Source organism: Opisthorchis viverrini, assembly GCF_000715545.1.
Source record: "Opisthorchis viverrini unplaced genomic scaffold opera_v5_88, whole genome shotgun sequence".
Lineage (NCBI taxonomy): Eukaryota > Metazoa > Platyhelminthes > Trematoda > Opisthorchiida > Opisthorchiidae > Opisthorchis > Opisthorchis viverrini.
The window spans coordinates 447387-457109 of NW_008751745.1; the positions used below are offsets into that span (position 1 = coordinate 447387).

The 9723-nt window shown below is 44.1% G+C and overlaps 1 protein-coding gene across 1 annotated transcript in view; it reads left to right on the forward strand.

Annotated features, from left to right (window-relative positions):
• T265_04992 (hypothetical protein) overlaps positions 1-7930 on the forward strand; it is a gene marked incomplete at both ends in the record, with an annotated part of 39923 nt that extends 31993 nt beyond the window's left edge. Inside the window, 2 exons of the mRNA XM_009169882.1 lie at positions 3346-3400; positions 7781-7930. Of these exons, the coding sequence (XP_009168146.1) occupies positions 3346-3400; positions 7781-7930 (205 nt within the window). The remainder of the gene's footprint in view (positions 1-3345; positions 3401-7780) is intronic.
• Between the last annotated feature and the right edge of the window lie 1793 nt (positions 7931-9723).

Consider the following 9723-nt stretch of genomic DNA (forward strand, 5'->3'; position numbering starts at 1 on the left):
TGATTGAGCGGTTGGAGGTGTAGGCACCTCAGTATGCTTGACATAGGCCAGCACTAAGTCCCCTCCCTCACCCACTCTTCTCTTCTCTTCTTTGTAGGGCTTTTAATACAATTATATATATATATAACTAGACAAACCTTATGGTTGCACGGCAGTGAAGCATAAGTGGCAACACTGATAATGCGAGCACTTTACTTTTCACCAAATGAATCCCTCTGCCATCTCCGCACACAGCTCACATCCAACTAACTGGTGCTATGAGACCTGTTCATTTCCGAGCACGCGGCAGTGAAGCATAAGTGGCAACACTGATAATGCGAGAAATGCACTTTTCACCAAATGAATCCCTCTGCCATCTCCGCACACAGCTCACATCCAACTAACTGGTGCTATGAGACCTGTTCATTTTCTTTCCGAGCACAATCGCTACAGACAGTGAACAAAGAAGGCACTTCTCCTCAGGTGAACTTGGGTGAAAGTATCCTGTTCAGCTTATACCCACAGCCAATGGGGATTGTGAGCGCTAAGCATCCCCGTTTGTACGTATGCATTACAAGCACCGGATGAAGAATGCACTACCCAGCTCACGCTTGTCCCGTCTTGACTGCTAGGCATCCCACTGAAGCCAGGCGTTGAAATCACTACTTATCTCTTCAATGAAAAGGCATTGATCACGCATCGTCCATTCGTTCAGCCGCCTGCCATCCTGAATTCTAAATGAACCTCGTACTCCTTCTGGTGTCCATGTGATTTCGGCCGAATCCAAAGCAGTCCTCGGCAGCTTTTGTAGTTATTTCATTTCCCAAGGTCAATATGCACGAATCAGCTGTCAACCTGTCACTAACAATGTTTTCTCACTGTGCTAAACTGGTTCTGTGAATTGATTCAAGCCGTTTTGAGTGGGGTGTAGTAAATTCAGTACTAATCGAGGCGTAGTCACCTGTCACTAGGTGGTAACCAACCGACTTGATTGTCGTGGATGATGCTGCAAAGGCATTCCGCGTTGGAAATGTTAACATTCTTTCATTCCTTGTCAACACTGGGATTACCTAAGCATTAATTCGGCTGTGCTTAACGCTGATCCTGCACGTCTATGCAGCCTTCTCCCTCCAGTTTTCGGTCTGTCGCACGATTCTCGCCTCTTCTCGTGTCTGGCTCGCAATGATTCAGTCAAAATCGTGACACAGCTTTACACCAATATCCAACAAAGCGGACGGTCTTTTTCTCGAAGTCGTATTCACCATCCGAAAAACGCTTCTGTCTAGCTGCACTTACACTTCGCGTAATCGATATGCAGACGAAATTCGAACGTGCATGTCCTACGGTGGAAAGCGGTGGATGTTCACAGCTCTGCGACATTTAGTCAGCGTTGTTCGGATAGTTCTAGTTAGTGCAAGTACCGTCTCACCCTGTTATCGAGATAACTAACATTGCTGGCGTGACCCTTGAATCATGAAAAACCCATGGAGTAACTAACATCGTCCCCACAGGTACGCGTTCAATTCGTTTGAACCATTCGTTTAGCTACTTAAGTATTGTAAGCAGTCTACAATTAAATCACGTAATATTTCGCTATTAGCGGCAATCTTTCATATTTCATTTCGCTATTAGCGGCAATCTCTTCATATTTCTGCCCTAACGCGGGAAATCTACTTCCTCACTACCTCCTTAGATACACCAGGGGCATTTCACTAATTCTTACTGAACGTTACGGATTAAGTAGTTTATTATGGGGCAAATGCAGCACATGAGCGTTGACTCCTGTTACTCACACAATGATCTGTAACGGATAAGTGTAATTTGCATTGCGCCGAAGTATTGCCAGCACGGGCGCGTTTATTCACAGTTGATTCTTGTGCAAACTTCTTGAATCGGTAGCCTTGTTGTGTCGACGTCGGGAATAAACGCGTTATTTCCGCCATAGTTGGTCTGTTTGGGACAATCGATACGATTGTCTATCGGTAAAACTCGGATTTCCGTTTACTGTTGTTACGTTACGCTCTTCGAATCACAGCAGTGTTGGAATAGTGCTCCTGTTGGGTCATATTCGCGTCCTTTGTATTTCTGTCAGTGAATATCGTTTTAGTTACTCCCCAATGACTTGAAGCAATATCATTATGTGGCCCAGTCATAATCGCGTTTATTGTTGAAAGTTGCAGATTTTATGTTCACTACTTAAGCTGACTGGTTAGTGCAATCTCATGATCGGTCCCTTGGACTCCTTTATCGGATCACTATGGCAGCTCCAAATTGTCAATGTTTTCCGCTATCAAGTCACTTTCCTCCTATAGCTGAAGCATTCCGGAGTGAGGTACGCCAGATGGTTTTAGGAAGAAGGAACTCTCCCACGATAGATGAATTACCCACGCTTCATAGGTTGCGCTGGTTGGGACATGTACTCCGCATGCCAGGAGACCTGCCTCATAGAGCTCTTTCTTACAAGTGGAAGCGATCGAGAGGTGGACAGCGTATGACCCGGCAACGAAGTACGAAAACACTAACCAGTAAACTTAGTCGGGTGGGCAACTGCTGTCTCCCTGGATGGGGACCCCGGGACTCAAGTCACCAGTGGTTAATGACATTGGTGGAAGTGGCTTAATCGCGTAGTCAGTGGCGTGTGCGTCAAAGCTATCGCATTCAATGCGCAGAACCCACTGTCCGAACAAACTGAACATGCCTTCGCCTCGAAGGCTTGGTCGTACGCTCCACTTCCCCGTTTTCCGGTGATCGAAACTGTAACGGCCCGAACAAGTATGCCTTTGGCACATGGTTTACACCTGATGAATTGAAAAATTGGGTTGAATTCTGACTAACCTGATCAAGTGAACAACCAATGTATTAGTCCTGTTTAAATTACCAACGCAAAGCAGGTTGCGGTATCGTCATCACGCCGGTTTCGTACTGACAATCAACCATAGGTTACCATCCTGTAATTGATGGCTTAGGTAAGATTTGCTGACTATCCTTCTTTAGAAGGGGTATCGTCACAGACCGGTCTCGATTAACCGTTCTTTTGATCGATAGATTGTGCAAAAGCCGGAGGGAACAGCCGCTTTCCACTTAAACCACTAAACTGAATGCCTTAAGTAACGTTCGTAACGCAGTTTGTTACTTGGTTACAACTTCAATTACTTCCCTACAAAGCATTACAGCACTCTGGTTTGCCACACGCACTTTAGGCTTTTCACTTGATTTTTCTTGGTGTGGTTCAATAGTGCTGTTCACACATCCAACCCCGGTATCCTTGATTCTGTGTGGTTTCCAGGGTGTACTCTGGTTTGTGTAGTTTAGTTCTCTATACCCTGTCACTGAGTTGCCTTTTTCTCCCCCTCTGCATTACCACAGTCGGGATCATGTGAATCTTCTGGACGCGTTTGACCCGTATTGTCCGGAGCGCCAAGTGAGCCATCTACACATCGTTTTTGTACACATGATCGATTGCGAATAGTTGAAGCTTCCGAGGCTGCAAACAGTTTACGTGGAGTAGTAGTATTCATGACCGTGCATACATACACAAACAGATTGCATAAAAACAGATGGACGGTATATCCGTCGTCCTAATCTTCAGATATATATTACTCCTACCCAGTCCTCTGTGATAGCTGTGAAAATCAGTTCATCATCGTAGATGGCCTGCTCTTTCGCCTCAGTGGAAGCAATCCTAGTGCGATCTGATTATATCGGTTATGGTCGCTTGTGCTAAATCTGCCAGTACTATATGCACCACTCTGCATAAATGTAGCATGTTTTGATCAAGGAACTCCAATTGTCATAGCATTAACGTGCAAAGCTGATGGGTCAGTTCGCTTCGCAGTTGATTTCAATGTGTATAATTCGTAACCCATGACTCTCGTTTGTTGCGATATGAAGAGGCTCGTGGTTTGTCAAACCAACATGTATCGCAAGTCATCGTTGTCTACACTTACTCCTTAGTTGTACATGTATACATCGGGATCGACATATTTCGGTGTAGGTTGAAAAAACGTGAGATATTTGGCCGCTCAGTTTTCATTGTTAAAACCTGTAAACTCCAGTGTAGTGTTCATACTGTAACTGTTTCCCTTTTTTCAGTTTTAACCCATGAATCTCTCACCCTAGATATGCCCCAAGTCTCAGTTAGGGTGCATAACCATTGCTTCCCATCAGACAGCCGCAAACTATTTTTTCAGATTTCAAAAGTAGGAGGAATATCCAGTTTCCAAGTGTCGTGGATCCCCAATTTTATCCGATCTCTTCTCAGCGGAGGCTCGTTAGCCTGATCTCGGGAATAGCCGTGAACTAATTGGACTGCTTATCCACATAAGCACCAGATTGAAGGCATTAGCCGAGAAACACTACAGGACCTATTCGTATTCTTTGTTTCCCGTTGTGACCAAAGTCTCATTTTTTTAGTGATCCACTATACAAGACTCGCTCGCGGTAACCAGTCAGAGACAAAATATGATCGTAATTCAGAGGGTGGAAAGCGGAATAATCGTGGATGCCGTGAAGTCATATCCTTGTATTAGTGAGGAGGTTGTCACAGGTGTTTTCCCCATACGTTAATTTTTTTATCGTCTTCAACCCAGAAACGTTACTCCCCTGATGCCGGTCTCCTAGTCCTGCACCTTTTCTTTCAGGCGTCTTTGCTTTCCGAACACCAGTGTTTGTGCGATAGTCGTGTACGGTAGCGAACATCTTCAATGAACCTACATGATATCCTTTTCACCATTGTCTATGCCACCCATCTCGTCTACTTTGTCTCACTCATCCTCTGTGGATGCCATCCACCAGAGAATGAGCAACAGTGGTCTGATCTGTTGCTGATTCCGAACCGAAGGGCCCAAATAGATGACATCATCGATTGATTAAATTTTTTTGGTCCCCTGACTCACTGTGGTTTTTGTGGGACTCAAGAAATACGTTATTTCTGGTTAAACATCAACAATTTTTCAACCAACTAGTTTTCCATTTTCTTCCTCTTGTGCATGTTCGTCATACTGCTCGTTCTTGAAAGGGATCGTTCTAAATACCTCCTAGCAACATTCATCACGAGCCCAGAAATGTACAGCTGGACTCAGCTGTTTCAACCAAAAATCTGGGAGATGTTAGGTTGGTTCACTGAGAATCCGCAGCCTAACCATTACCTTGCTCGGTGTCCAATCCAGTCCTATGAGCCACTTAGGCTTGAACTCTTCCTCCCGGAACTGCGTTATGTGGATGTGACTAGAAACCGCATTATGTCGATAATCTCTCCATCCCACGTTCGCCGGACTCTAAAGTGTCTCCGTTGGAGTTTCGTCCTGCTGTAGACAAGGTGTGTCAGTTAAGTCTGGGTTTTATTTCAAGTTATCTCTTAATCTAGATTTGATTGAGGGCCAAAGGTTTCTCAGTCCATCAAGCTACAGACAGTTCAGATTCATGGGCTTGTTAAGTCGACCTGTCTTTCGGCTGTATGGCAATAGCTGTTTTCGTTCGAGGCAGTTAAAATCCGCTGTGTATCATGCGCATGCCTTGTCTTGGATGTTACATTTGGTTTGGCCTCTTGTGAGCCAGCGTTATGGGAACCCAGAGAGAGTACATACTTCTTTGGTAAGCTCACCATCCGATGGTACATTTTCTGAACCAGACCACTAATCGGGTGCAAAAATAAGTACATATCGATGTATCTCCTATCAACCCTGGTACGCAACCATAATACGTGTCTCGCTATACTGCCACTTTAGTCACTTGCCAAGTAACATACAGCAGTAGAATTTTCTTCACAAACACTTTCTCGTTTTCTACTGTTTTTCCATACTACTGAATACACTACTAATGGCTCGTGTCCGCGTTATCCGCCCGATAGTGGATGCTTACCGGTACAGCGCAAGAATCAAGGCAGTTGTCGAAAACTAGCTGGTTGAATATTTTGCTTGATAGAATAAATGTCGTTTGTGTGTACAGAGCAGATATTAAGGCCGTCCTACTCGAAACAATGAGTTTGATATAAACCGGGCGACGTAGGTCACTTCAGGAGTTCACTGGCAAGTGTCCCTAGTTCATGCATTCAATGCACGTAATCCATTGGAACAACAACTGCGCCTTCTTCTACGATAGCCAGGTCGGGTTGATCGGCATACCTTCAGTCAATGGACCTCTACAACATATCGCTTGAAAGTGTACATACTTTGTAACCCCAGGGCATTGTACTATCTGCTGACACTAAGCGACGCGTCAACTCGTATCGAGCTGACTGGTCTGTACGTTCAAACGACAACAGGTTTTTGTAGATGTGACGTCACCTACCTATCGTAACGTGATCTACAAAATCCTGTGAAATTCTGTCCATACCATAAAGTCCAAGAAGTCAGACTCGACATTTGACGAACTTAACCTTGCTGTAATCTGGAAAACAGGCGCTATTCAACTCAGTAGACCCTCGAGCTGTATTTGAAACCGAGTGCTGTTGCAAAACCCCGTAGACCAAAAGAGCTTAGAAAAGGGAAAACGCAGGAAACCCATAAATGCTGCTTCTTCAATGAGTTTAGTTACTCCACTTTAAGGTTTTTATATTGATATACGAGAATACCTGTTCTGTAGGACAACAAAGGAGTGAGTGAATTTCGAAGTACTTCGCGCAATCAAGCTATGGCGTGGATGGTAGTTTTCGTCACCAAAAACGGTGATCTTAGGCACTGATGCTTCGTAGCCGCACAGATTCGGGAAATTACACCCATTTATTTCAGCCCTCATCTGCTTCTTGCACCCAAGTGTTAGGAGTTGTAGAGAGTGGTGTTTGTCTGTGGGTAAAAAATATTTCCTACTATCCGATGTGCTTATGTGTTTTAGTTGTAATGTCATCACCATCATCGCCAGCATGAAACAGTGTTCAAGATTCGGGAAATTACACCCATTTATTTCAGCCCTCATCTGCTTCTTGCACCCAAGTGTTAGGAGTTGTAGAGAGTGGTGTTTGTCTGTGGGTAAAAAATATTTCCTACTATCCGATGTGCTTATGTGTTTTAGTTGTAATGTCATCACCATCATCGACAGCATGACATCAGTGTTCAACACCGATGCTTCACTGCCGTGGGGATAAATTTCCTCCGAAAATTTCGAAGACTTACGGTACCTGGTCATACCAGAAATTAGACTGGATAACGGATGCAGGTTCGTGGAGATCTACCATATTTTTCATCTGGCCTTAGCAGTTTTATGCGTTGTGATGCCATTTGCCGTTTCTTACTTGTTGCTTTCACAGGCCCTCCAACCTCAACCGGTAAATGATGATCTGCCCAATTTCCTAAGGATGTTGGATCCCCTGAATAGCACTGATCAGAATGGGGTTTTTTTGAAGTAACTATTTTCGCTCTATTTTTCCTACCACATTGCTGTGATTTTGGTTTATTCCGCTGCCTTTGATTCTCGTTTGCTAATATTGTCATTTCCTCTACCGTCTTTCTTACAACTGTATCACTAAGCGATACAACCTGCTACCTCAATCTTATCATTGACTTTTAATGATCTTTCATAAGGGAGCGTGCTAGAAAACATAGTTTCGTGGACTAAAAAATCCCTGAAATAAGCCACCTTTATCCAATGTTAGACATTTGGTAACATGGATCTGTGATTATCGTTTTGACAGGTACGTCTTACAAGGGTCTTAGAAGTCTTCCCAAAGTTTCTTGTTCCCAGCCCTTGTTGGAGGGTCCTGTTCCGGTGTTTCTGCAGTTCATGTTGCTTCACTCGATTTCCCTTGAACAGAACAGCATTCCCAAACTGAACAACTTTCAGTCTTTTGTAATGTGCTACTCATAAGGTTGCTGAAAATCCATCGACAGCTTACGACCCGTTTCGCCCTTCTTGGGGCTCATCAGGTAGGCGCAGTCCCCGGGTTTCCGTCAACCTTATGTTCTACTTGAAACCAAATTGCACGAAATTAGCGAATATACACTCATCTGCAAACTAATTCGGTTCTTTCGAGAGACTCACCTGGAACCCAGCTGAATCTCTCGTTTATGATGTTCTCAGACAACTGAATGTGCTGCACCAGGCCGCCTCATGTTTCAGTCGCTACGATATCTGAAATATCGCGATACATGTATATTTGTAATGTGCTACTCATAAGGTTGGTGAAAATCCATCGATAGCTTACGACCGGTTTCGCCCTTCTTGGGGCTCATCAGGTAGGCGCAGTCCCCGGGTTTCCGTCAACCGTCTTAGTTCCCAGTTCTGAATCCAGACGTGTGGGTGCGGAACGTGCTGATTACCGATGAGATTCACTAGACATCTACGTCTACAGAAAGCAGCTCATGTAGTCCCAGAGGAACGTTTGAGTTTGATTGTCTCGCTCCCATTTCGCTGGGCTCAAAATCTACCGACAACGGTGTTTCTTCTCCCCTTTAAAGAAGGCCGTCGAAGTTAATAGCCTCGACCAGGCGCACACCCAATTCTGGATTTCCCACCAATAAATTTGATTAGCGTCAGGTTTAAGCTTTGGTTTATTTATCCCAGGAATACGGTTGCGATTGCCAACGCCGTAATAGTGTTTAAATACGCGCGAGTCCGAGGTAAAATTTACTTTCTTTTTTCGTTGTTGAACGCCGCAGATACGGCTAAGATTGAGAAACTCCGTGTAGAGAAGTATTCCCATTTTTGATCGGTAATAAAACTTTCGTTTAATCTAATCTCTGAAAAAGTAGTTTCAGATGTCCAAGTAATCCTGCTTCAGAGAGGTAAGGAAAAATTGGGATTATCACTGGAGCGATAAGGCAGAGATTAGAGCACGCGGTACTACCAATCAGTCCAAGGCTATGGATCCGCACGTCGATGGCAAGTTTTTCATCCCAAAATGGTGCTCATTACCACACTTAAAGATATCAAGTTTGCAACCGAACTGGAAACGAATGACCAACTACCGTTCTTGGACGTTCTAGTAAACAAAAGGATGAATAGGATTCTGGAAACCTACGTATACAGGAAATAGACATACGGATCCACTACTGAACTACAACAGCAACCATCCACAGAACCACAAGAAGACACGTTCAAATTCCCCAAGACAGCGGACACACAACAGCACCAAGAAAGAAGGAAGAAAACCACTTATTCGGCGTATTCTAGAACAACGATATTTCATCAAGAAAAGTTTGAAGGCAAGTTTGAAGAACAAGCGAACAGACAGGTAGCTTTAACTTACATCAAGAATACATCTGGACCTAGATTATTAGCTCAAAAACGAATCCTCACAGTCGACAAACCGGATATTACTTCATGGAAACTGATTTCAAAACCGGAAGACAAAAACAAGTGGAACAATTGCAACAACTTCTACGTTGGACAAGCTGGGAGGAAATTATGCACACGAATAAAAGAAACAGCGCAGCGACAAAAACAAGTGGAACAATTGCAACAACTTCTACGTTGGACAAGCTGGGAGGAAATTATGCACACGAATAAAAGAACACAGCGCAGCCTTCAGGAAACATGATCCTCTATCCTTCATGTTCATACATGAATACTAAGAGGGCCACAAACTCAATCTGGGAAAGGCGAAAATCTTGGCCTATGGAGACACGAGATATGGACGGGAATTTCTGGAAGCATGATACTCCATGACGTATTCTACTAACCGACGTATTGAACTAGATCCGATTTACGCACCGCTACGTGCTAATAACCAATACCTCAACTGGAATGGTCTGAGGAGCCGCACATCGGATTACAAACCCAGAAACCCCTTGGAGTCAGATCAACAAAGGT